General features: G+C 44.6%; 12 protein-coding genes across 12 annotated transcripts; 3 read left to right on the forward strand and 9 right to left on the reverse strand.

Moving 5' to 3' along the window:
* Positions 1-303: 303 nt before the first annotated feature.
* AOL_s00080g205 (uncharacterized protein) lies at positions 304-1092 on the forward strand (the record flags this gene model as incomplete). The annotated part of the gene is made up of 1 exon (XM_011124580.1): positions 304-1092. The coding sequence occupies one exon, from the start codon at positions 304-306 to the stop codon at positions 1090-1092; it is 789 nt and encodes a 262-aa protein (XP_011122882.1).
* A 176-nt stretch (positions 1093-1268) lies between these two features.
* Positions 1269-1747, reverse strand: AOL_s00080g206 (uncharacterized protein; the record flags this gene model as incomplete). The annotated part of the gene is made up of 2 exons (XM_011124581.1): positions 1269-1441; positions 1534-1747. The coding sequence occupies 2 exons, from the start codon at positions 1745-1747 to the stop codon at positions 1269-1271; spliced, it is 387 nt and encodes a 128-aa protein (XP_011122883.1).
* Positions 1748-2850: 1103 nt separating this feature from the next.
* Positions 2851-3954, forward strand: AOL_s00080g207 (uncharacterized protein; the record flags this gene model as incomplete). Its single annotated transcript, XM_011124582.1, has 3 exons — positions 2851-3443; positions 3515-3790; positions 3846-3954. The coding sequence occupies 3 exons, from the start codon at positions 2851-2853 to the stop codon at positions 3952-3954; spliced, it is 978 nt and encodes a 325-aa protein (XP_011122884.1).
* Positions 3955-4016: 62 nt separating this feature from the next.
* AOL_s00080g208 (uncharacterized protein) lies at positions 4017-5057 on the reverse strand (the record flags this gene model as incomplete). The annotated part of the gene is made up of 2 exons (XM_011124583.1): positions 4017-4695; positions 4774-5057. The coding sequence occupies 2 exons, from the start codon at positions 5055-5057 to the stop codon at positions 4017-4019; spliced, it is 963 nt and encodes a 320-aa protein (XP_011122885.1).
* Positions 5058-5285: 228 nt separating this feature from the next.
* Positions 5286-5630, reverse strand: AOL_s00080g209 (uncharacterized protein; the record flags this gene model as incomplete). Its single annotated transcript, XM_011124584.1, has 1 exon — positions 5286-5630. The coding sequence occupies one exon, from the start codon at positions 5628-5630 to the stop codon at positions 5286-5288; it is 345 nt and encodes a 114-aa protein (XP_011122886.1).
* A 402-nt stretch (positions 5631-6032) lies between these two features.
* On the forward strand, positions 6033-7375 carry AOL_s00080g210 (uncharacterized protein; the record flags this gene model as incomplete). The annotated part of the gene is made up of 3 exons (XM_011124585.1): positions 6033-6204; positions 6281-6832; positions 6930-7375. The coding sequence occupies 3 exons, from the start codon at positions 6033-6035 to the stop codon at positions 7373-7375; spliced, it is 1170 nt and encodes a 389-aa protein (XP_011122887.1).
* Positions 7376-9206: 1831 nt separating this feature from the next.
* AOL_s00080g211 (uncharacterized protein) lies at positions 9207-13320 on the reverse strand (the record flags this gene model as incomplete). The annotated part of the gene is made up of 2 exons (XM_011124586.1): positions 9207-12578; positions 12637-13320. The coding sequence occupies 2 exons, from the start codon at positions 13318-13320 to the stop codon at positions 9207-9209; spliced, it is 4056 nt and encodes a 1351-aa protein (XP_011122888.1).
* Positions 13321-15052: 1732 nt separating this feature from the next.
* On the reverse strand, positions 15053-16638 carry AOL_s00080g212 (uncharacterized protein; the record flags this gene model as incomplete). The annotated part of the gene is made up of 4 exons (XM_011124587.1): positions 15053-15132; positions 15208-15824; positions 15907-16486; positions 16569-16638. The coding sequence occupies 4 exons, from the start codon at positions 16636-16638 to the stop codon at positions 15053-15055; spliced, it is 1347 nt and encodes a 448-aa protein (XP_011122889.1).
* Positions 16639-17725: 1087 nt separating this feature from the next.
* Positions 17726-19383, reverse strand: AOL_s00080g213 (uncharacterized protein; the record flags this gene model as incomplete). The annotated part of the gene is made up of 3 exons (XM_011124588.1): positions 17726-18623; positions 18690-19227; positions 19305-19383. The coding sequence occupies 3 exons, from the start codon at positions 19381-19383 to the stop codon at positions 17726-17728; spliced, it is 1515 nt and encodes a 504-aa protein (XP_011122890.1).
* Positions 19384-20403: 1020 nt separating this feature from the next.
* Positions 20404-22293, reverse strand: AOL_s00080g214 (uncharacterized protein; the record flags this gene model as incomplete). The annotated part of the gene is made up of 4 exons (XM_011124589.1): positions 20404-20603; positions 20682-21334; positions 21416-22103; positions 22200-22293. The coding sequence occupies 4 exons, from the start codon at positions 22291-22293 to the stop codon at positions 20404-20406; spliced, it is 1635 nt and encodes a 544-aa protein (XP_011122891.1).
* A 1308-nt stretch (positions 22294-23601) lies between these two features.
* On the reverse strand, positions 23602-24485 carry AOL_s00080g215 (uncharacterized protein; the record flags this gene model as incomplete). The annotated part of the gene is made up of 3 exons (XM_011124590.1): positions 23602-23826; positions 23898-24029; positions 24195-24485. 3 exons carry the CDS (start codon positions 24483-24485, stop codon positions 23602-23604), a joined length of 648 nt encoding a protein of 215 aa, XP_011122892.1.
* Positions 24486-25403: 918 nt separating this feature from the next.
* Positions 25404-25883, reverse strand: AOL_s00080g216 (uncharacterized protein; the record flags this gene model as incomplete). The annotated part of the gene is made up of 2 exons (XM_011124591.1): positions 25404-25427; positions 25650-25883. The coding sequence occupies 2 exons, from the start codon at positions 25881-25883 to the stop codon at positions 25404-25406; spliced, it is 258 nt and encodes an 85-aa protein (XP_011122893.1).
* Between the last annotated feature and the right edge of the window lie 604 nt (positions 25884-26487).

Here is a 26487-nt window from a genome sequence, read left to right on the forward strand (position 1 = left end):
TGTTATAACCCCAATTCTCTTTCTCAACTTCAATTCTGTATTTTCGAGTCGGTTCTGTGTATGAATTTTTCATATCTGTAGATTATATGTAAATAAGGTGCTGGTGTTCGAGGGTTTTAAAAGCATAGAAGCGAGTGCCCAGAGCACGATATTAGAGCCCAGCCCAGAAGCAAGCCGAATTTGTCAGCTTAATTCATTAGAAGGCTTCCTTGTTGGATTTCGGATTGCCCATACCTTATATCTTCTGCTGCGCTGCGCTATCGATCATTATCGTCACGAGTTTTAGTACCAGATTCAGGTATCATGGCTACTCCCCGCGTCTTGAATAACACAATTTTCACGCCCACTCTTTACCAGAGCATTCGAGACCTCTGGTTCTCCGGGCTCCCATGGGCTGCCAAATCCCCCACCGAAGAGGCAACGCAACGCTGGTTCTCCGGCTCCAAAGAAGCCAAGGCCGCCTTTGATAAACTATGCCACCTCCACCTCAACCCTGCGATCTCTTCTATTTCTCCCTCGAACTTCCCTATCAAAGGCCTCACCGACGCAGAAATCGCAGCACCGTTCGTAGCCGAAATCGAAGCGGCGGAAGGCAGCGGGGATGCAGAAGCCAAGACAAAAACCGCGTTGAGTTTTATGATCTTGTTGGATCAGATCCCCCGGAATCTATACCGGACCAAAGAAACGCTACCGTTGGTTTACACTCATTATGACCCTATCGCTATTTCTTTGGCAAGGCATATCACCTCGATGCCTATTGGTGGTTCGAGCACGAGATGGGATCTTTTGCCGGGGATCAGACATTCATTACCATACCGACAATGGTTCTACATGCCCCTCATGCATTCCGAGAATTTGGCGGATCATAAAAATTTCATCAATATCTTAGAGGAATTAAAAGAAGAAACGAAAGAAGATGAAGAGATAGCCGAGTTTATGAAGACTATGGAAATCTTTGAAAATATGCATGTACGGATTGTGGAAAGATTCGGTAGATATCCACATCGGAATGATGGTTTGGGCAGAGAATCAACGAACGAAGAAAAAGAGTGGCTAGAGGGAGGCGGTGAGAAATTTGGAGTCGGCGGTTAACCCTTGGAACCTCGTCTTTATGATCCCTCGCTTTTCTTATTGGCGGAGTAACTTATATTCATTTTCAGTTCAGCTGCAATTATTAGATGAAACTAAAGAATAGAAGATACTTTGTTTCTAGATTGGCGATATATATATCTCCTTTCATAGAGTTGCAATTGATGTGTATTCTACATTCAGTTGCCCGACTTGCTATCTAAAAAGGTGTACAATCTTTCAACCTTTCCGTCTTTCACAGAAATAACATCTAGCCCTGTCAGCTCCGGCTCTTGGCTTGCCTTTCCATAACCCCAACGCAATCTCGCGACTCCAATCTCGCTCCCTGGTGGGGATGTTACCTGTACTTCGCCTATATTCAAAAATAATAATTAGTCATAGAGTACTCGCATATCAATTTCAAGCGCATAGATACATATATTTTTTAAAAAAAGGAAAACTTACTCAATTCCGTGAACACCCAGCCTTCCTGCTGCAACCCGGAAATAGCGTTGGATACCTCCTCATGAGTCTTAAAGACACCGAAAGGGTCGATAAAAAGGGCGTCGGGGTTCCAGAGGCGCGCAAGATTCTGTAAACGATCTTCGTGGGATGGAGAACCAAAGATCTCGTAGAGGTTCTCTTTGAGAATTGAAGTAATAAGATCTGCAGAAGCCATATTGGTAGTTTGGGTGTTTTCTATTTGTATTATAGGTTTAAACTGATATCCAACAACTGGAATTCTCGAAAGCAAGGAATGCGGATCTTTAAATCTGTCGAATATTGATCGATCCTATAGTTAACATGAAATTATAAAAATTCATCCGGTTGATTATATTGGCGGCCATTTATACCACAGACTATTGTGTTGACTCGGCCGACTTAGGTTGTTGATTGGGAATCACATCATGATATTCCAACTTACGGTTTATCTACTCCACACGTACCGGCACGATTACTGATGCTTTCCAATCCCAAAGAATCTAATGAGGAGCATATTAGATAATATCTCAAACCGTGTCAAGTAGTAAGGCTTAGTAATCGAGTACTTTCTAGTCATAACCTACATGGTAATTGGCTGATAGAATGCATAATACCAGTTTGCCTTTAATATTTTTCTATTGGATATTTCCGTTTACGAATTCGAAGACCCAATTAAATCACTCTCATATGATAACGTTTGATAGATCTCTCTACCGCTCAGAATCTAAATTTTTTTAATTTTTAATTTTTTTTCGTAGAGCGAGCTCAAGTTAACTCCAAGAGCTGAAATTCGGAATACTCCGAAGGACACTTATACCCTTGTCAGTTAAACTGGCCTATTCCGAATCGGGGCACCAATAATTAACCAATCATAACCCTGCAACTTTCCGTTCTTGGCGTCCACCAACCCGCTTGTCTTCCTGATGCATGATATCATGAGGGTTTGAAGCCGGCAGCTCCAGTTAGTCGTCTTCCTTCCTCCCTTCTTTCTTAAAAAAGATAATAATATCAGTCGATGTGGTCGTCATATATGTTCAAGGACTTAGTTATGTCCTTCGAATGGACTTAGGAGTTTAAAAATTAACAAGCCCGTGAAGCCTTGGGGGTGAACTGAATGTATATAAAATGTTATCCGAGTCGAACTTGATCGAACTGCAATAAATTCGTAAACTCCGCTACTGCATTGTGCGGCTGTATAAATTAACTAGAAAAGGTTACAAAATCCATACTTCTAGTGTTTCTACCTTTTTTCAAAGCCAGTTACTTCCTAAGAAAGTAAAATATTCATTTAACCCCATAATGTCTCTGTCTCAATTCGTCTCAGACCAATACACCAAACTCCCTATAATTCCAACTCCAGCCCTCTGCGCCAACAAAACCTTCATAGTCACCGGCTCAAACACCGGCCTAGGGTTTGAAGCCGCAAAACATCTCGTATCTTTCTCCCCATCTCGCGTGATCCTCGCCGTACGCACCCTCAAAAATGGTGAAGCCGCCAAGTCCAAAATAGAGGCCGAAACTGGGAAGAAGGGAATCGCAGAAGTATGGCAACTTGACCTATCTTCTTACGACTCCGTTAAAGCTTTTGCAAAGAAAGTTCAGGGATTGGATAGGCTGGATGCCATCATTGAGAATGCCAGTGTAGCGTTGGCAGTTTGGGAACCTGCTGAGGGATTGGAAACAACTTTAACGGTCAATGTCACAAGCACATTTCTATTGGCTGCGATGGTTTTGCCGAAGTTGAAAGACACAGCGAGAAAAACTGGAGAGAAGACACATTTGACAGTCATCGGGAGTGGTGTTGCCTTTATGGTTCCGGGTAGGTTGGAAAAAGTTGAAGGCGACATTCTGGATTCGATGGGAAAAAAGAATAATTCGGTAATGCCTGACAGGTATAGTTATACAACCCCACACTGGAGTCAAACTTCAATTAAATTGAAACTAACGTTCCTAAACCCTATAGATATCAGGAGTCTAAGTTGCTGCAGCTGTACGCCGTTCGACAACTTGCCTCTCTCAACCCAGTGTCTAAAACCGGCGTCATAATAAATTACATTAACCCTGGTCTTTGCTATTCCGAATTAACTCGAAACGCACCCTTTATTCTTAGAACCCAGATAAACCTTATGAGACTGTTTTTTGCTCGGAGCACGGAAGTTGGTAGTCGGACATTATTAGCAGGGGCTTTCGCCGGAGAGGAGTCGCATGGAAAGTATAGTTCGGAATGTGTGGTAAAAGAGTAAGCATATATCCAACATCTCTAGCTCAAGTGTTTTTCTCTAACAATGGCATAGCCACTATGTTCCAGAGTGGATGACCAATGAATCCGGGAGGCGAATCCAACAGCGGGTATGGGACAGTTTGACGAATAAGTTGAACACTATCCAGCCAGGTTGTGTCTGAGCCAAATTGTAGTCAAGTTTCCAGTGTTCTTTTATTTGTTGTCGTGATTTTGCTTTTATTCTTCAAGACCTGGCCAATATGTCCCAAAGTTCAAGTCCTGGTCCATCATGGAAATAGTCGATCCACGGATATTCCGTTAATTCAATTTTGACAGATTGCCAGCTCTCCAGCTCCATGAGAGAGATATGTCTCTTTAGCATTAACTGCAACCAAGCATCATCCTTGACATCAAAAATCGAAATCCCCGCCATAAACAATAGCCAGAGCAAGAACCCATTGCAAACTGATGGATTTTCAGTTATCTTTGCGATCGAGTCATGAAACAACCCAGCAAGATATGGGTATGATAAGCGATTGTAACCTTTCCGAATCAAAATCGTCGTCACCATAGCCAACAAAGCTAAGTGACATACATCGTCTGCTGCAGGGAGCAGTCGAGGTCCATCCAAGGGACAGATATACATCAATCTATACCCTGTCGATATCAATATTTCTTGGAACACTAGTGGCGCTATTTTCTGATTTGTAACTTTTAAGGTGTTGATAAACCTTGAAGCGCATAGCATATCTCGAAAAACTGTTTGAATGTCAACGTTATATATGTGGGCATTTGTGGCGTTTATAAATGCTTCATAGGTCGTATCTACCCATGTTGAGGATGAGCGCATAGTGGTGTAAGGGAATTCATCACGATAAAAGCGGGGTAGCGAACCCGATTGTAGAGAAAACTCGATATCTGTTCTATCAAATTTATAAAGTGTTAGCATAGACTCTTAAAAACTTAAATTCTAGCTTAGCCAGTGCGGTGTTCCTTCCTACCGACAAATCTTATGAAGTAGCAGTAGAGTAGGGAACGAAGATAGCCCCCCTCGCAGTTCGACCATCCGCTGTAAAGCATTAAGATGGACTTTCGCCCCACCAGGTGCACGTAATAAATTATTGTGCATCGTGATTGACATAACAACGGCAATAGTGGCGTCGTCAGGTGTACCCTCCTTTTTTAATTTATCGTTCACACAGCGATATGTATTCGCTAGATACCGCATGACTTTTATGGACTCTCCTTCGCCTCCTTGTAACCAATCCGAGAAAGCTTGTGCCATTGCGAGTATGCAATGGAAGACTATACACTTGGATTAGTGCTTTGGACATGCGAAGTGATTGGAAGCAGGAGAATAGCTTACAAGCCTCATCGCTTTGGAAAAATTCGAACCAAATTCCATGAGATTCCGGGACTTCTATGCATACTTCTTTGGGATAAATAATTGAACTAGTCATCTCCATGACTGTAAGCCAAAATAGTTAGCAATTATCCTAACTCAGTCACCTGTTTATCTCAGGTTCCCGGAAAGCCATGAAGCCTTCATAGACTCACACTGCCTCAAAATCCTCTGTACGGGTGGTTCTAGTGGCTTTGGGTACCTCAGAGCCGTAAAGTCATTACCCACTGTCCTCAACATTCCACCAACCACATCGTCTGGGCTCGGACTATTCCCATCCAAACCTCTACGATTTAGGTTTCTAACATCTGGCACCAAAGCCCGTGGCTTCGGGCAACGTACTATTTCCTTGCGTGATCGGGTTTTACCTGTGTTGCGGCCACGCATGACCGAACTTCGGATTTGTTTCCGTGCTGATGCATCGATATTTGTATTATCTATGAATTGGAACTCCATTTTCCAGAAAATATATTTAGAAGGTGTCTATTGGGAATTTGAAAATCCCGAACACGTGTGGAAAGAATAACATCAGTTTACACCCCGAAGCTGGCCCAACGTTGATAACTACCGGACTTATATTATCTCCGATACGAAGCCAAGATCAGCAGCTTCCCTAATTTAGAACTCCAACGTTTACAACGCACGGATATGGAAGCACCTCGCAAGCCGTCGACCTATATATAGGGATAAAGACGCAAACGACTATATTTATTGGTCTAACACAGTTAAAGTGCCATGGACTCCCTAAATTATCATTATTAACTCATAGTTTGTAGGATATTTAACTACGCTAATGGCACATTATCGAAACCTGCTAATCCACATTTTCAGCATAGCTTAGTACCTTCGAAAATCGAAATGAGGTTCAAGAAGGTCATAAAGCGTTTAAAGCACTTTTGCTGTTGCTGCCGTACACCTTCAATTTCTTCAGACGAAATAGAAGAAGCTCCTCGACTTGCTCAAAATCCAAATTTTGATGGGACGGTAGACGGCAGTCTTGATCATGGTCGGAGTGAACACGACGAAACCGGTAAGTTTTCTATAGGGCGATTTCCTAGGAATTTCATTTTCCAAGCACTAATCCGATCACTGAATATCTTATTTAGATTTACAGGATGTCAATAGTAATATTACCAGCGATGGGAAATCCGACACTCATCTACCACATATCCTAGAGTTTGATTTCCAGAATTCACCGTCCAAGTTTACGCTGGAGTTGAACATGAAGCATAACAACTACGCCTATACCCAAGAATACAGCACCCAAAATAAACAGCAAGACCCCGATTCAATTTTAAATATCAAAATGATAGAGCTAGAAGCCAGCTCGCACCCGTACAGCCTAGAAGCCTCTACAGTAAATACAAATTCTATCGACAAAGAGAGCCAAGAGTGTTCCAGCACAGACTTCGGTATCCCTGAACTATCGACTAGTGATAGTATACAAAATAGCCGGTGCACGTGCAATCTGACCAATTCTGAAGATGTCCTTACAATCATTCTTGAAAGGCTTGAGCAAATTGAAAAAACTCAAAGGGACTTCACTTCAAAACTCTATCTTCGGAGTTCTAATTTTCATTTGACATCTGGACTCTCAGTAGTTGAAAAGTGTGAGGTTCCTTTTCAATCAGACACGGAAACATCAGCATTAGTTTGTTGTGAGTGCGCGATTCCACAAAAATAAGGATAGGCTAGCCTTGTAGAATTCTAATAGGATACTTGCTGATGAAAATAATAAAATCTTCAATGTATCAGACACAGGATATGAGATTCTACCCGACAAGAACTTAAGATTGGATATCACAGACGCCGAATCCACAGTTTCTCTTCAGGGAACAGCTGTGGGCCAAGGGTCCCTAGCTACCTGCACTCGAACCGATAAGCCTCGAACCGACCCCTCCCAAGCCAATATCCCAAGTGCATTCGAATTTGAACATAAAGCTCCAGCTTTGATAACCCCAATACCACTAGAGTACGAGCAATCAAAGTCTACTCAAATGAAATCATTCAAGGCCCCACCATCCCAAGAAAGGGTAAAATCCGGCACATCAAAGAACGTAAACTACCCTCGAACAAAGCCTAGATGGAAAAATTCTAGAGACCCAAACCTACGACGTCCAAGGCCTAGAGGCCCGCCGAGGCCAATAATTGGAGGTGCCCCAAAACCGTTTTTCCGGGCATGCTGCATACCTAAGTCCTAAAACCTGTACCCAGAAATATATTACGTAAAAAGGTTTCTTTTATCTATATTCTCCCCTGTACTCTAGACCGCAAGTGTCTTTTTTTTTATAGCGAAATTTGCAATATATAAGGCCGTTCCTTTCTTCTATCGGTTAAAATATTGACCGATTTCGACCAATTTACAAAGGAGCATGAGTCCTGCTTTCATATTTATTTACTGTCCCTTTTCGAGGCTTTCTTGACAATTGATCAGACCCAGGCGGTTCTCTCTTAATAATTTCTCCCGTTCCTTTCGGATCCATTGTATTCTTCTGGGCCTCTCTGATCTTCCCTATACCCCTATCAATTCTCCCCATCTTTATATCCATCTCTGTTTCAAACCTTTGACAGACACCTCAATTTTATACAGCCTACTCTATATAAAAAGGAAAATGTTATAATGAAACCGCTCCTAAATATGACAATTTCTAGTATTACAATTAATTCATCAAAGCTTACCACGATCATCCCTCCAAAAACCGTATCCAATATCAACCCTAGGAGAGACATGTTGTATGTACGGGGTTCCTAGTAATGACATAAAAAGCAAGCCAGGGGTAAAGAAGTTAATTACAATCGGACGAAGTATTAAGGGTTAAGTCTAGTGTAATGCTAGGAATTAACTTATGATCTACTGGTCAGCGGTGGGGCCGAGGGCACATTAAACTATATCAACGTCGCATACGCCAAATATACCCGTGAACTTTATTTGATCAATTGAATATCAATAGAAAATTAATCCTAAATCCATTGAAAAGTAATGTATGCTTAGTAGGTACTAGCGGTCTGGAGATTGTTGAAGCAGGCTAGTATAATACAGCATACTTTCAACATCACACCGTACGACTGCATGAATAGTCTAGTCGTTAAATTTAAATTCTGGTATGCGCACTTCAAGCCACGAGCCAAACCACATGACCACCTGGGATTGTAATTATGTTTAAACACCATAGCTAGCTAAAATCGAGTGCAGGTGGCATATACCTAGAACTGCCCAGTGTGTATGGTACGTAAAAACGTCATTCAGCGGTAGACTTCTAAATTTAATAGCTTGGACCTCCAGTTTGAAGTAAGGGATATTTTAAATTGTTAAATGTATGGATTTCTGTGTATACGATATGCTGAAAACTCTTCAGAATTCCACCAATGCATATGCATCATTTCAACAAAAGAGATTATAAGGCGTCTGAAGGCCGGCCTCGCTCAAGCGGATTACGTTAGAAGGAAAGAAGAAAAACGGTCCCCAAAAAATGAAGGAAAACAAAAACAAAGAGAAAAAGGGAAGATGAAAGAAGACGGCAAGAAAGAGGGTCAAGAATAGCATACTTGTAAGCACAATTTGCTTAGCTAAAGTTTTGCGTAGACGCCCTGCAGGTATTGCGAAAGGGATCATGCCCTTTCTAGTCCTGGCGAGGGTATTAATTCATTCAAGCGATCACAAAAGAAACATGTCAAAGGTGGTGCAGAGTACCCCAATCCCATCCTATCCAATCCTATCCAATCATATTTAGTCCACGAATGTCCCAAAAAATATTCTGCAAGTACCATAGCAATAATTGCTTCCAATGCCTAGCACCAAGGCCAGGGGCAGAACCAAAAGAGAGAGAGAAAAAAGAGAAGAAGAAAATCCTAACGAGTAAAACTTATGCAAAGAAGAACACCAGAAGCGCCAATAATACACCTATACCGCCGAGGAAGCAATGAATAAAGATTCCATAGGCATGGATAACAGGGCAGAAAAAAAAGAGAAAAAAACAGTATCCCGCCCTCCGTATTAGGACTTCAGAACTACCAACCGGTTATTAATTTTGGCTACTGCCAAGGGTAGCCACTCCCAGGGTATCCACTGGCCCCGCCAGTCTGTCCACTTCCTCTAGAGCTCATACTTCCATACCCATGCCCATGCCTCGCGTTAGTTTGTCCAGTATAAAAGCCCATTGGCAATGGTGGTGGGGGCACTCCATTCGTAAACCCCCATCCTCCATTTCCGGATTGTGATCCGGAACCGATCTGTGGCGAACCAGCCTGTTGCTGCTGTTGCTGGGCCTGCTGGGCCTGCTGAACTTGTTCAACACGCTTTCGTTGAGCTTGATGAAGAATAATGTTATCGATGGCTTCCTTTTGCATCTCTGGGGTCGCACTCGCGAATTCCGCATAAAACGACGTAGAGAAATCTTGTGGATTCAGTCCCGCTTCCCGTAGAGACTCACCTACTCGTAGAATTTGTTCTCGACTTGGGTATACGGGAACCTGCTGTGAGCGTCTTGTTGAAGTGCTAGGCGGTGGTGGCGGCGGAATTTGTGAGTGGTGGTGTGCCATGTACATTTTATTTGAGAATGGATTCGAAGACGCTAAGGATGGTTCTCGGTATTGGCTTCTTACGCTACCATCGTCCCGTAAGCTGTAAGTTTCTTCCAATGTTGGAAAGGGATGAGGTGGCGGTGGCGGTGCAGCGAAGGTGTTACCTCGAACGCTTGCTGAGGTAATATATGGCGAAGGGTATTGCTCGGACGGTCCGCTGCCTCGGCTCCCTCTTGTATAGAATGGAGGTTCGTCGTCTAGCTCTAAAAGTCGAGCTCTTCCCCTTGGTGCAGTAGCCGCGTCGTCATCTTCCAACGTAAGACTCCTTGGCTGTTTTCCAGCCCCCCATGAAGCTTCCGTAGATGTAGGGGAAGACACGCGGGATAATGGCGCACTCGTCACCAATGTCTGCTTCATCCATAACTTTTTGGCCTCATTATTCTCCTCCCGGGATATAATGCTAGGGGTACTGATTGGGGATCGACCAGGAAGTGGTCCATCTGGCTTGACAAAACCGTAGATCCCAAACTTAGGTGCCTGTAGATGAGGATTCGGAAGTGGTTTAGCTGCAGGGCCTTGAAGAGGAGCAAAGGTGCTTGTTCGTACCTTAGCTTCTGCGAGAGGGGGTGGGGTAGGGTGGGGTGGAGAATTTCCAGAGATATCAACCAAGGGATGAGGGTGCTCGGTAGTCCTTGGAGACACTTCTGCTGGACGACTATGGCTCCAAGGATTATTGGAGCGGGAACGAGATGAACCCGTTTTGTCATATGGAACATTCTCGCTCTCAGGCATAGGGATGATTTTTGGATCCTCCATCGCCCGATTAGAAACAGGGCGGGGGACAGGCGTCGCTGACAATAAAATCTCCCGCCCAGCTGCAGTTTCGTCAAGAGCCCGACGTAGGACATCAACATTGATGGACCTGGCGAGCGCCTGCAAAAGAGGATTCTCAGCGGTGCCAGAAGGGCCAGTCTTGAGTTCTTTGAGGACAGTGTGGATAGCCTCTTGGCTCTTCTGCTGTTGTTCCGTTTGCTCTGGGGGGCCACTGGTTGGAGACTGCATCTCTTCGAGTGGCTGATATACACTCTTGGTCCCGGTCAGATGAGCTTTCAACTGGTTTGGGGACGGGAAAGCTGGTGACTTCGAGCGATCATGTTGGTCTTTTTCTACTTGATAGTCAGTACCAACAGGGTTTTCAATAGAAAAATGAAACGCACCCTTTTCTAAAGGCTGCATTAAGAATTCATCCAAGTATGAAGGTGGCGCTTTTTCTTTCTCAAGTAGGCTCTCAAACCCACGTTTGTCCCCAACCATCATCCCTTTTGATTCGTCTTCGTCCTCCTCTTCGTCTTCAGTAGATTCATCTACACGCAAAGTATCGATGCCGCTTCCCACCATTTCATATTGATGTGTTCGGCTGTCGACAGGAGATGCATGAATCCCAGGCACTTCCTCAACATCTCTCAGATCACGCGTATCAGGGACCAAGTGAGGGGACATCGCATTCAACACCGAACCAGCCTCTAATTCTACACCTTCTCCCCTTTCATCGTCATCCTCAACATCATTTCGGAGGTCTTCAACCTCTAGTCCCTCTTCATTGTCGGTATTTGTTCTGAGAAGAGGTTGCCGAACTCTAGCGTACGCCGCAATAACTGAAGCTGACGAGCCTTGTCTAGAGGTATAAATGCCACTGGCGTGCCCTGATACCCTTGTCATATTGTCCTCCTTATCTATCAGCGATGCAGTCTTGACAGTTGTTCTAGATTCATCCATTTGGCTCAATTGGTCGTTGATCCTTTCCAATTCCTTGGCCGCATCAAAGTAGGGCACGGTCGGCTCATCGGCTTCAGACGCAGCAACATATTCAGGCGATCTGACACGCGATCTTCCTCGAGGCGGCGATTCAGTGCTGACGGACTCCTCTTCGGCAATGTCACTGGTGGCGGGACGAGCACTTGATATACTGTAAGAGTGCGATCTTCGGAGGAGTGAAGAAGTGACACTCGATGGCTGGCGCCCCCAGATAGCAGACGACCGAGAAGTGCGAACCGTCGAAGCGGTGGGTGGAGGGTCCTCGTAGTTGGAAGCCTGAGTGTGTGATTCGGGAATCTGGGAAACGTTGATTGAAGGTGGTTTTCTGCCATGTTGTGGTGGTGGAGAAACGCATGCAATCAGGTCATCAGTTTTATTGAATCTTGATAGCCATTTATCTTCCGTGATCTCTTCGCCATTCAAGTCGCCTTTACCAAAGAACAACAACCGTGTACAACTATCCAAGTTCAGGGATAGTCTATATGCAAATGCGGAATCGACTGAGGACGAGTGAATAGAATCTTTAGATCTTAGAAATGCCAGATAATTCCCAATGGCACATCGAACACTCTTCGAAAGCGCAGTATATGAAGCTCCAGGGTGGGGTACTCGAATAGACGGGACATCATAAGCTGTGTTAAAGGACACAAACTGTAAACTAACTTGCAGGTACCCAGGCGGTGAACGATGTTCTTCGAGGACGGTGGGGATCGTCGAATGACGCGAAGCGGGTCTAACCGTCTCTTGGACACTCGCTGCACGTTCTTCATGTTCAACGACATTGAGTCTTTCCTGTAGCAATTCGTTCAATCGTTTGACATCGCCAATTTCGAGGATCAGGTTTTCAAGCTGTTGACCATAGCTTTTGTGTAAACCTTGAACAAGCTCAGCAGTCGCCCCCTCCTTCTTCACATTCACTATTTGCTTTGCATGTTCCTCTCTGAGTTTTTGGGTTTCTTCATGGTGCTTCGTTGATAATCGGAGAAGTAGCTCATCTTGCTCTTTTTGGTGATGAACTTCCATAACAGCTATTTCTTGATCTTGTTTGGTGCGTGCCATTTCAAGGTTCTACTCAATTGTTAGCCTTGTCAAACCATGCATGAATCAGGGAAACGCATCAACAAACCCTCAGCTTCTCCTCCATCTCTTTCAAGGTTTGGCCCATCAATTGCCTGAGCTCCCTCCTAGTTTGGTCATTGCTAGTTCGTCGGTATCCTCTTCTTGGCCGAGCATCAGACGTCACCTCAGACATTGACACATTGTCCGACGACATCATTCTCCCGGCGTCGGATTCACTGTCTTCTTCTTCTTCTTCGTCGTCCCCCTGTTCTTCTTCCTTTTTTGGATAAAACTTTTCTTGGGAAGTTTGGCCGAAGGTGGCGTAATGATATGGTCCAGCACGCGAAGCACCGGCGGTAGTAATGGTTTCTTCTTCGTCCTCTTCCGATGCCGTACTTGGAGGTGTGTAGATGACCTCTGCTGATTTGTCTTGAGCGACCGATGGAATCTCGTGTTGTTGTCCGTAATCCGGTATTTTCCTTGTTTTTTGGTGATCGGTCATTACCGGCTCGAGAACCTCAGCAACGTTGGCGTTTGGGGGTGTATCGTCTTCGTCGTTGTAAGATACAGTGATCTTGGCCCGGGCAGACGCTCGAGAGTCTCTATTCGCAAACCCAGCCGCGAGTGGCCGCCTTTGGAAGGGGTTTAAGGATACTCCAGAGTGGTGTGATCGAGTCGTAGGGGCACCAGCGGTATGGTCGCGATAAAGTTGATGGTCTCCAGTCTCACTTTGCCCAATGGTAACCGGCATCTAGAGGTACAATATATTTCGTCTAGAGGGTTTAGTGTCGGAAAGTTGAGTGCTTATGCTAGTTCAAGGTCGCAGGCGTATGTAAGACCGCACAAAATGCATGTGGAGGATGGAAAGATTAAGAGAAATGGGGAATCCCAGGAACCGATTCCAATTCAAGCTGTCTCCCGTAGTTGCTTAAAGACCTGGCTAGCGTGCTTCCAGAGCGCTTTCTCCAACCTCCTCTACCAAATTTTGATACGGTTACGTGTAAACCTGGGTATTTGTGTCGTCTCGTCGCTGGTGGAATGTTGGTGTGATTTTGTGAATCCAGCGCCTTCTCGGGTGATGATGCGTGTTTAGGACGTATGACAGCTCAGCATACTCGAACCTATTGGTGGGGGGGAACAAGGGGGGTGTGCAGTGTACAGTCCGGGTTCCCTTGAGGCGAAAAGTAGACCAGGTCCGTTTAAATCCAATTCGAGCAGGCCCCAAAAGCCTCTTCGTTCGAGGTTATCGAGAATTCCTTCTTCTTCGTCTTCCAAGCAGGATCCAGATAACAAGGGAGTAAGCAGGGAAGAAAGCAAGCTCTCTGATATGAGGAATGTGTATGTGTGTAAGTAAGTACGTATGTAGAGACAAGTATGCTGCTTTATCGAAGGATCCTAACTTTGGTGAAGCTGCAGAATCCTAGGCGTGCATGCAGCAGGCCCAGCCAGCTAATGCATGCAAATGTACTGAAGGTCGGGGAGCCGGGCGTGATATCCAGCCGGGCTCACTCGATGAAGATGAGGATGGCCTCCAGCCCAGTCCTGTCCTTTCTCAGATAATCTCTGCAAACTTGGCGTCGATAAAGCAGTCTTGACTATAGTGGCCGAATCAGTGGTGATGGAGGTGAGAAGGAAGGTGGATTCGTCGATAATCGATGGCGATGGGAATCACAAGGATGGCGGAAAGATAAGGCGAGGCGGGCCTCCCTTTAGCCTTGCCTGGTTTGGTTCCAAGCGTCCCAAGTGGCCAGGGTGCGGACGCAACACAATCGTTCTTTTAAAAAATGCAACATTTCCAACACTCCTAGTTGGCCCTTTAGTCAACATGGTGCTAGCCTGTAGATATTCGTTTTTTGTTTGGGGGCCGGTGGTCTCGTAAGGGCCAGTTAGACCGGTTTCTCGTGGGAGTTAGCTCGTAACTAAATTTATAAATGCTATATCTATGAAGCGGTAATTACCTACCTAGGTATTGTTTGTAAATCTCACCCACAAGGTCAGGTAGGAAATATATTCCAGTATTGCATTATCAAAAGCAGTCTTGAGGTAAATGCATTCATATCAAGTACTTAGTATTTAGGTATGTTGCATACCTAAGTAAGTATACCTACCTACTTACCTAAACTAGACTACCTACTTGCCTAAAGCCTATATGCAGCTGTCATTGTGATTTTAATTGTGTTTCCTGTAGTATATAAAGCCCAAATATCGCTAGCTAGGTACCTAGGTAGTTATACCTATACTCAAAAATAATCTAGAAAAAAAACATCCAAAGAGCACCGACCTAGTATCCGGTAATACCGATATATACATAAAATTTGTCTCGTACCCAGACCTGGAAGACATAAAATTCCCACAATAATAGTTAATTGTTACACGCTCAAATAGTATCCATTTTACCTTAAGACCAGCTTGAGGCATAGACACGCATACCCAATATTACTTTCACTTGCAACCCTTCAGTAGATATTTTTCTAGCTATATATTTACACACCCTCCGCACCCGGTTCGACATATCCAATTGTAATCACTCCACTGCTTTCTTCGGCTATGCGGGATTGTGGCGCTGTTGATTCATCAATTGTGTTAGCTAAATCGTCCCCGAACTCCTTTCGGGCGAAAGAAATGGGCTTTTTCTCACCCAAAATTGTGATATCGTTTTGGTTTTGGTGAAGTTGTAGAGAATTAATACTTTGCCGTTGAGAAGGTAAAAAACAACTCGAGATTGCGACATTGTTGAGACTGGTTTCATTATGAGATGTTTGGGAAGAAAGTTCTCCTCTGGCATCACTCCACCAGTCCCCACGGAGGACTTCGGCATTCAACCCACTCTCAAAACTGAAATAATCAGCTTGAAGGTCAGTATGCTTAGAGGAAACTATCTTATGAGTTCGGGCCTGGATTGGGAAGGGCTCCTGAGGGTTTGTAGTTGGCCATCCTTCAGATTTTTGCTCTAGATCTCCCACCAAGATCTTCCTTTCCCCGATTTTCTTTACCGCATCCAAACCGCGAAGTTTGTGGATTTTGGTCACATGTGCCTTTGCATTATCTTTCCGTGAAAATTCTTTAGCCTCGAGACCAGAAAATTCTTCGCTTCTTTTGCAACTAGGCTCAAGGCAGACATATCTTTTACGAGGGAGTCTATTTGGCCCTGAGCCTCCGTGTACATGGACAGTACGCTCATGTCGTTCGCGATCGCTACTCCTGCCAAAAGTCTTATCACAGTCTTCAACAGTACAGTAATGCTTTGCTATATCCCTATCGGTTCGATTTCATGTTAGCTTGGATCCACAAGCGTGGGTTTTCATACTTTTTAAACCCAATTAAACCCGAAACTTACCCCAATCTGTTAGATCTCTTCGGTTGAAATAGTTTTTGTTCCAATTCTTTGAGGCCCTTGAGTAATTCCTCCTTCCCCTTCCCCTTCCCCTTCTCAGGCTCGACTTCGTCAATATTACGGAAGTTTATCATGTTCACTGGCTTTATTTCGCCAGATCCGGAATGAAGACTTCGCTGGAGATTATCTACTCTTGATCTGTACTCTGCATTCAATTTCTCCACCAGAGCTTCATGCAATGCTATCTGATCACGGATATCGAGTTTCGTTACCTTGGGATTCTGGATCAAGCCCTGGTGGTCCGACAACGACAGATTTTTAATTCGCCCCAAATCGAGGATGTCCTGCCCCTTGATTACTCGGCTCCCAATATCCTGGGAATCAACTTCTAGTTTCTGTAGCTGTGTGTTTATCACAGAATGTGGTATTGGTGATGACGATGGCACGGGCTGGATGATTGACGGTTGCAGACTAGGGTAGGTTTTTTGTAGCGAAATATTCTCAGAGCCAGAGCGTGCTGTGAGTTCAGGCACAGCCATCAACATCCAAGGTTCAGATTGCCCTGGGAGTGGTGGCGGCGGGTCTATGTATGAAGTAACATTTACAATTAGGCCACCGATAAATCGTATTCAAAAAACCGCTTTAGTAGAAGTCTTCTAACTTACAACAGCTGTAGCTACTAAGTAAACCAATCGATGAATGGTCCAGAGCCTGAGGTGGCTGGTTAGGCTCCATTATCCAACAAATAGGTTTAAATAGCGTTTCGATAGGATATTAATCTTAGTATTACTCGAAGCAGAGGAAGAGTTTTAAAAGGGTTTTAAATCGAGGATTCCCTTTCGAGTGTTGGAGTGTATAAAATTTATAGTTTAAGGAAGTCTTCCTTTGCAAGTGAGGCCCGGGAATGAAGCTAGCCTGGGTTTATAATTTAGCAAAGATTATGTGGGAGGCTTAATAGACTTGCTATTGTACCTATATATTTAGTGAGTGACTAGTATAACTATAGTTTAAACTGAGGGTATATCGAAGGAAATGGGCGAATATTAATAGATGCATGATCGGAAAGTGTTCTAGAAGGGTGAGTAGGTCCCGCAATCTTGATACGTCCCGGGGAAAATCCTTCTAGACCTTAAACATACCTTCCAACTGTTTGTCCCGGCACACTACAGAACATAAAACGCTTTGAAGGGCGCGAGGAACTTGAGTCGAGGCGCTAGGCTGGTAACACAGTTAGGAAACCCCGTGTTTGAAAAACTCTGGGAATCACCCGACCAAACATATGTTTCGATTAGCCATATGTCGACGATGTTAGAGTGAGCTTGGGTAGCACAGGGTATGTAGTTTATTATGAGCCTCAAACAGTCCTATCTGTATGTTCCCGTGTCTCACTTACCCATGAGAGCTGTGGAAGCCTCGCAGGACCACTTCTACGTTTGAAAATTTGTTGATAACCCCGCCGGGGGGCAAACATTTTTGATTGTTATATTGAACGTTCAACGCTCTTGTAGTCTAGTATCAATACATGACGTAGAGAACCAAGACAGGAAAACTAAGACAGGACAAGAGTTTCAGAACTCGGTTCTGAGATGCTTGCGGCAAAAACTAATCCAAACAGTAACTTTCTATCAACTTAAGATACAAACATGAAGGCTCAGTAACGAGTGTTTGGATATTTTAAAATTAGCAGAAACCGAAAGACGGAAATAAAAAACGGAAAACAGTACGCAAACGGGATATCACTTGCTTTGCAAAATATATTGCTCTTTTAATGACCAGACATGACTGACGGTTTCCTGCGTCTCACATGATCTCGATTTTCTCGCTAAATGATGAGAACCTTTTCAAAGGCTGCCTCGAGAGACTCTGTTGTGGCTGAAGCCTCTGGGTGGTAAGTCTTACTCGTGCGGCTAGACAAATGTTTGGGTGGCTTTTTGGTTGCTGTTGAAGCTGTTGAAGGAAGGCGATAATGTTGGCCTGGGCCTGGGCTCTCCTCCTTGATTTGCGAAATATGGTTGATAGGGGATCGGCTATCATAACAGTTAGATTGTTCGCTATGATGGTACAGCTGAAAGTCTTCATCCTGGACCATGCCCTCCTGTTGTTGATAGTACAGGGGTGCCTGTGGGTCCAGGTGTAAAGCTGATCGAGATTGTATTTCTGATTTTGAGCGTCTTCGTCCTTGTAGTCGCGGGTTAAGATCGAAGGGTTTCGCTTGGATTTCGTGATCCAAATCCCAAGGGCCAAGTCCGGCTTGCTGCCAGTTCTCTTGTGTAGAAGGGTAGCCGATATCTAAATCAGAGTCATACTCCTGAAGGTATGTGAACTCTGCTATGATATCCTCACCCTCTGGGTCCTCGTGGCTATGGTAACCAATATTCGAGTCTCCCGACAAAGTGGAATACACGGTATCGTCGGTCGACGAGCTATTTGTAGGCCTATGGCCACCCCGGAATGGCGGAACGACTTCTTCAATGAAATCATCCACCCTGCCGTTCCCGATCTCGTGAACATGCATAACATGTTGACGAGCGTTGTCTTTACGCGTAAACGGCCACGTCGCATCTCTGGTACATTCCGGTACCTTGCAAATATAATTCTTTTTTGCGTTCGAGATGGTATGTTTGGCTTCTTGGTGTCTCCGAAGATCCCTAGCCGTATGAAAATCTGCGCTGCATTTTTCACAGGAGAACTTTCTTTCACCATGGATACTAAGGTGTTTTCTAAAAGCAGTCAAATAGTTAGGACGCCCGACTCTTCGATGATTTTAGAAGGGGACAGGGAATTACCGGAGAGATTTTTTGTCTGGGCCTGCATAGCCACAATTAACATGAGGACAGTAAAATATAAGTGTTGCATCCTTATTGCTACTGTGTTCAAACTCGCTTGACTGATGGGCCTCTGATACGTAGGTATCGTCAAGCTCAACTTCTTGGGCGTAATTCATGGCATTCCGATTTGTGCCCTGTCTTCTCATACTATGCCGTCTAGAGATATCCTGTGGTGCCCTTTCTGACGCTGAATCGGGTCTGGCCCTGAATGCATGGCAGGATTCTGCGAAGTCATAACTACCATCTTTAGATGTCCTTGATATATTTTCCGGCGGTACGGAAAATACAGGTCGATAAGAATTGACTTTGAAATCCCTCTCCCTGAGGTCAGGATTCTGATCAGACCGTTTTCGTGATCTATGAGACCGGCCATGCTGACCACCCTCGAACGAATGGACTGGTTCGTGGTGATTGTAGCTGTGTTGCTCGTGTGGTATTCTGTAGGGCTCGAACTCTGATGCAGGAACCTGATTTAAATCCGGGTACCATGATGCACCTAATTAAATGTAGAAATGAACAATTAGCATAAGCCGAACCAACAAAAAAGGTTTTCTATGGTAGGGTGGTGAATACCTGCATTCATGGAACCTTCAAAACTTGCATCTGGGTCCCACCATTGTTGGTTTTGATCAGATAAATGTGCTGGATTCATCTTGAATATTGTTAGAGGCAATTAATTGCCCCTGAAAAAGTGAACTAATTCAGCGCTTGTCAGCGCGCTAAAGCCCAGTTTGGAAATTCTGACTTTTCTGCGGTTGGGTCGATAGACAAGTGACATTCTCCCTATTCTTCACCAGCTATTTATACATATTAACTGCCCCATAGAATATACCAAAGTCGTACCCCTTTCTCGACTCATCGTCCGACACCTTAGACTCATGTTTTCATTTTTCCTATAGACGTAGACGGGTCCCAAGCGGATTGTGCTATGGCAACAATATTAGTCCAATCAAGGCGACAACTTCAGGCCCGGCATCCGGATTGGGAAAACTTTGTACCTGATCCTTGCAACCCTCTCACCTCCTGCCGCTCCGCCTGGCGACATCGACGCATCCTCGACTTTTGCCAATTGGTAGAGAGGACCTTCAAATTTTGAGGGAAAAGGGGGGCCTCAAAAAAGCTGGAGAACTTCCCGGTTTTCGACGTCCCCGAGCCGTTTTACGGAATTTATGCACAAGGTTAAGGTTTCCGAGATGTATTTTGGGCTTTCCCGCCCTTGCCTTGCCAAGTTGATAAATTTAGATCCTTCACCCGTTCTGGTTCAGGGTTCTAGCACGGCTGGTATTTACACACCCAGTTAGAATTGTGGATGGACTACATCGGTATCCGGAGCATATATGTCTAGAAATATATAAATAATCAGGGGTAACACAGGCTCAATATAGCTATAGCTCAAACTAGAATCCCGTTAAATGCGATGTTGAAAAAAACAAACCCACAGGTCATGGCCTCAGGATAATTTGGTAGCATGTGCGATTAGTAAAGCCGACATCCGAAGCGCATTGGTAAACAATCGACCGAAGGAAAACGATAAATAACAATAAACACAAAGCATTTCCCGATGAAAAGAAGAGCTAAAAGAAGCAAAACGTAAAGAACGGCAGTGGGAACGAAGCATGAATGCAAAGAAAAATTGGTCGGACGATTTTGAAGACAAGGAAAGCACAGGTGTTCAAATATGCATCTTGGCAAACCCGGCCAGCATGTCAAAATCGAACAGGCTTGAAGGATCGATCGGGGGAGCAGTTCCATTTTTCTCCGCTTTCGCCATCTGTTCCCAGATGTCCAACGCTTGATCGATATCTTCCCCAGGAGTATCGAATTGTGAGGAAGCAAGGAGTGACGAAGACGAGATGAGTTGTTGATGTAAAGCTAGACATGCGCGTTTGCACAGGGTTAGTGTAAATTCTCCGAATTCTGAGATTCCTTGGAAAATAATAGGCGACGTACACTTGAATTGCTCATCTGGCTCCGCCTGGGCGGTTGGGAGGCCTGAGTCAATTGGAGGCTTGATATCCCCTGGTTCCGAAGCGCTGACCTTCTTTTGTAGCGCCTGTGTGGGTTGACCCGAGGAATTTCCCTTTGTTACACTGCTGCTCTGACGTTCTTCCTGCAGATTGGTAAATTCCGCAAAGACATCCTCTGACTCTTTGGGTTTAGTAATCTTGTGACTAGAAACGGGAGGAACTCTGTCGGTTGCACTCGGCTTTATTGGTGCTTCCAAAGGCTTCGATTCGGCTCTGTGCACTGTTGGGGACTTTGACTCTTCCACAGGTTCCGGAGCAGTGTCACCTTCGATATCGATATCAATTTCCTCGATGACTTTCTCTGCCTCTCCCCGAGTGTTTTTGATACCATGAACCCCGACAACATGCTGTCTCGCATTGTCCCGCCTCGAAAATGGTTTCGTTCTTCCACGTTCACATGCAGCGATTTTGCAAATGAAAGACTTCCGTCGCACCCTAGAACCAATGACTCCAGCCGCTGCTTTTCCATGTTTGGTATCGGTATGTCGTCTTAAGTCACGTTTCGTATGAAATCCGATATTGCAACCGTCCGACTCACAGAAGTAGCGGCGAGGTTGGTGGACATACATGTGTTTTCTAAAATAAAAATTTCCTCGTAAGTACCGAGCACATAAAGAGTTCTAGAACTTAATCAATGAACCGAATGACAGGCCTTACCGTAAACTAGTTTTATCTCTGCAACCGACTCCACAACGAGTGCATGAAAAGGGCATCTCCTCGTTCGGTAGGACTCCCCTCCTAGCCTCCTTTTTATCAGCATCAAAATCTAGTTCTCTTAGCCGTTCTTTACTGTTCGATGTTCTTGGTTGTATTGGGTTTCCCTGACCACCCCGGGGCTTAGCCGCTTCTAATTTCGAGACATTTGTCGACACTCCAGCTACATCCATATCGTCAAAAACCCGTGCTTTTATTTGAGATACATTGTCCATGAAGATTTCAGTTAACTGAGCCTTACGAGAGTAATCGGTCTCAGAAGACAATAACTTATGTTGCTCTGTCAAGGGTAACGCCTTAAAGTCATCTCGAAATCCAGAGTAACTATCGCCCATATTGTGTCTATGAGCGTCGGATTCACTAGCCGCATTTGTTGATACGCAAGGACTAGAATCTCGACTGTCGCTGAGGACGTAGTTCTGCGAGTTAGGCGAAGCACCGTCGCTTTCTCCCCATGCAGAAGTTTGCTGCAAAACCGGGATTTCTTGCATTGCTTTCAAGTTCTCAATGTCAAAGTCAAGTCCGTTCCATGGATAGTTCGTATTAAAAATTGTGCGTTGTTGTTGCATTTGGAACAAGGATTCGGAGTCCACCGGGAGGAGCTGATCGTAAAACTGCCATGGAGGAGAGTCTGACAAGACAGTCAGATATTTTTCATACGGAGAGCCCTCGCCCTCGCCCTCAAATTGTGGTATATTTACACATATCAAGGATCAGGGCCACTAACCTGCGCTCGACGAGCCCATGAACGCCCATAGATGAGCATCAGAGCCTACATCGACGACCTGGTTGTCCGACTGCGTTGGTTTAACTCTTCCCATTTCGAGCAGCTAGACTAGTGCGACTTTTAAGCCGCAGATGTCGGGGGATTGGAACACGTGGGGAATAGTGGGGGCGGGGGTTGCTGGCCAGAGATGCAGTTGTGTTATAAGAAATTATATGAAAGCCGCGCGTGCGAAAAGATAGTGACGTTCGTATATCACTGAGAGGAGCTAGGTTAGAAATGCTGTTGTAGTCTTTAGACTGTGATCTTCTCCGAACGCTTCCACTGCATGCTCTTAATACTACCGCTATCTTATCTCGGAAGTGTGGGAGTTAGTCGAGGGGAAGATTTCGTTTTGGCGTCAGGCCCGACGCATGAACTTTTATACAGCCACTCCGACTGAGACAGGCAAACCCCAGCCATTCCGCCTTACTTTCCTGCATGAGGGTGAGGGGTTTCAACTTTCATGCCTTGCCACCATTTTCGGATTTTTTAACAGACAGTTTTCATATGAACTTTTCTCGTATAGACGATTTCACTGATCGATAATTGAGGCTTAAAATACGGTCATCATCATATACATGATCGTCATGATGGGAACATTGAAATTCTACCCACTGCAATTGCTGCTACTATGGATTGGATTTGTGCCATATCGATACATGCGCTTACGTCGCTCTTTCACGGGGGTTGATCCCTACATAACTATAGAGTGATAATCTTCTGGGTGCCTGGATGGCACAGTACATACAAGGGATCCTTTGGTTATATAGTACCCAGCTGCGTTATACGTATACGTATATACAGGCCGCTACACCCATATTAGCGATACTTTTTTTTCTATGGATTTGGACCGGTCTCGCAAATAGGCACAACCTTCCCGCTCAGACCTCTACAGCTACCAATTGCGTACTCTTAAGTTTTCACGGTAATCCTATTTGAAATGTTCCCGTTCATAAATCTAGCAGTACCACGGAATTTTGGAGAATCATGGCCCTCAATCAAGCCACTCATGCAGATGATATCACGATCGTGGCTCTATTCATTTATTGATCAATATATAGCTCTCCCAAGGCCTTAAGGCCAGCCCAGTAGTCTATGGATTTATATTAAATACACATGTATCCCCTGGTTGATTGATCATTCTTTCAAAAATTGATAATGGCCGTACTAGCGGTTATCAGTTATCGATATTACCACCATTTTTATGCCGGATTACGTATTCACATTGGTTGGCTCCCAATGGCCAAGACCGGTCTACTTCGTATTATATGCATTCAAATAATTGATAATTAACTTTTGATATAGTTCCCCGCAAAACCACCCTTTCAGGACTTTAAAAGCGACGTCAAAGCCTGCGCCTTCACTATGGCTCTGCGAGCGCTATATTCTTCTCTTGTTGGTAAAGTTCAACCTTAGATTTCCCCCTGTGCCCATGTTTAAACCACCCTACAATCTGACTCTTCCAAATCCAGATACCCAATACCCCGATAGTCACCACTAGTAGTCCCGCACTAACGGCGAAGAAGGCCCAAATCCCTTTTTGTCCCTCATCACCGGTTATCGGGCTCAGGTTCATCCCGTATATCGTCTGTGTTTGCAAACAAATTCTCAGTAAGGTGGAGGGGTTCAAGGCTCAATAATAATATTCTAGCTACTTACAGCGGCTAGTGTGATGGGCAAGTAGACAAAGGTCAATGAAGTGATGCGCTGAAGGCTTGTTGCGACGGCATTAGCAGCTCTTGCTTCTTCAACTGCTGCACGAGAGTCGTGCAGATTTGCTAAGTTGAAAACCTAAAATTAAGAAATTAGTATACACATGCTAACTAATATATTAATATATATATATAGCCGCGTGGGGGTAGAATGGACTACCTGCGTCGAACATCAGATAGTCGACGTGGTGTAACTTTAGTTGAACAAAATAATTATTTAACATGAACATTTATTTTAACTTACCAGACTGTTCAGGGCCTTTGTCTTTTCGGTGAGGCTATCCAATCGTTCAACATTATCTTTTAGCATCGCTCGAGCTTCCTGGAGGCTTGTTCTCATTTTCGGCTCCCCGTTGGAGTGACATAATTCGGGGCCTGGTGATACTATGAACGGGTGGGCAGGTATTTCTTTAACAAGGCTTAGTGCTGCGAGTACTCGCCGGCGTAGTTCGGCCCAGATAAACATAAGCTGATGGAGTGCTTTCGTAGTTCCAATCTGAAATTTAACATCTGGTTTTTCATCCGGCCGCGTCATTATCTGTCGTTTTTTAAATTTAGTGCGGGAACAAAAAAGATATACATCAATATTGCACTCGTAAGGTCTTGGGATTATTTCGGCTGAGGGGGCCATACTGTGTCAGCTAGCGACTGTAAGTGGGCTTCTGCATGCTTGAGGAAGCGGGATGATCGGAGCGCAATGAAGTACAAAATCTTCGGGATCACCACATTCGGTTGCCAAGCATCATATTTTTTTGGGTCCTCCTTGTCTACAGACGTCTCTCTATCGTAAAATAGCGATTTCATCTCAACAGCCAATGAGCTATCCGCCCGATCTATCAGAAGTAAGTAGTTATACCTTCTAAGATGAAAAGTCACGTCGCATTTGATGTAAACGTGAATACGTGAGATTGGCCATCGGAATCTAGGGCCTATGCGAACACCCAGTGAGTCAGTATATTCAGGCGAAGTCATCGATTTTTTAGACTCAGCCCCGGTGACTATGCCGTTGGTGGGCCATCCAAGGAATTGAAGGCTAAAAGATAAGTCTAGAGGATGCGTTAATTAACGGATACTCGAGGTCAGGAAGAACCTTATAGAACGTAATATTCATAGTGACTATGTAAAAATAAAATGCAATGCAAGGCCAAGGTGGCCAGCCGGGGGAGGGGAAAAAAAACAAGAAAAAGAAGGAGAAGAAGAAGAATTCACAAAGGAATAACAATAAGAAATAATAATGCAGGAATTTAAGCCTTCGACTCCCCAATGAAGGAATCAATGGGGAGTGTAAAGCTTATACTAACTTACAATTTCTTGCTCGACCGTCGATACGAAGGGTAGAATCAAGAGGTTTGAGTAGGTCAATTAAAGGAGAATCTATGAGTTCATCGTAGTGGGGAATGTGTGCAATTGAAAAATCTGATTTCGACGATAATAGAGCGATACTAAGCCAAGTTCACACCGAGGTAGAGTCGATTTCCTTCACGGTTAGCATCATATTATAGCTACAGTCGAACTTTTGCACTCAGTAAAGCTAGCATCCCGCGAAAAAGCTATTTCTTACTCAACTCGAGAGTTCGCCCGCTGGAAGCGTAGGTTATCCTATCCAACTCATAATGATATCAGAAGACCTAATTAGACATCGAAAAAATGCATTGATCGAATCAATTAACTAAACGAGACTCAAATCCGTACGTCTCACCTTCAATGCCCCCAATTCTTGAGAGTCTGGGCGAAGAACTGGCACATCGATTCTTTCGACACGTAGGGGATCGCGTTCACTATCTTTGAACCACGCGATACTGGAAAGGTCGCACTCCCATTCAGAACGACAACGAGGGCAGAGAGAAATTTTGACGTCAGTGTCGTCCCCCAACTGAGGTGTATCGAGGGATATTTTGCAGACTTCGCATGTTGCAGCATTAGCATTCCCCATAGTTCTAGCCACTTCTGTTCTGGATCCTAGATTTTATTTTTTAGTGATGATATATCGATATCGGCTCAAGTTTTTATGAACGACGAGCCTTGAGGGCCAGGGCTTTCTCCAGTTTTCAATACTGTACAGTACTGTGAACGTCCATGGATCCAGCGGTCGAATAAATTTATATAAATCAAGTGCCTTTACAAAAGTGAAAAATGCTTAATTGATCCGAGGCTACCAGTTACCCCGCTCAGCCTTCCGAGCCCATGGCGCTCTGCATATCGATCTATCTCGTGGTGGCTACTTCCAACAACCTGCGTGGTCCGATACGTGGCGCCTGTTGCAACGCCTTGTGAGGCTGTATTGAACATGACAGCTTGCACATGACACTAGGCCTACAGGAAAATCAACATTCGCTTCAGACTTCTATAGCTCTAAAATGGCTAACCGGCCAGTTTCTACACGAAAAGATATATGTAAAGGGCTATGGTTTTGGTCTCCACCCAAGGTTAAATATAAGATATCTGTTGGTTGGGTTTACAGGTGTACAGCCTGAATTTAGTAGTTCCAGCTTACCAGGTCTAGTTCCGAGTCTCCAGTCAACTATGCACTCCGATTA

The sequence above is a fragment of the Orbilia oligospora genome, assembly GCF_000225545.1.
Source record: "Orbilia oligospora ATCC 24927 unplaced genomic scaffold scaffold00080, whole genome shotgun sequence".
In the NCBI taxonomy this organism is placed as follows: domain Eukaryota; kingdom Fungi; phylum Ascomycota; class Orbiliomycetes; order Orbiliales; family Orbiliaceae; genus Orbilia; species Orbilia oligospora.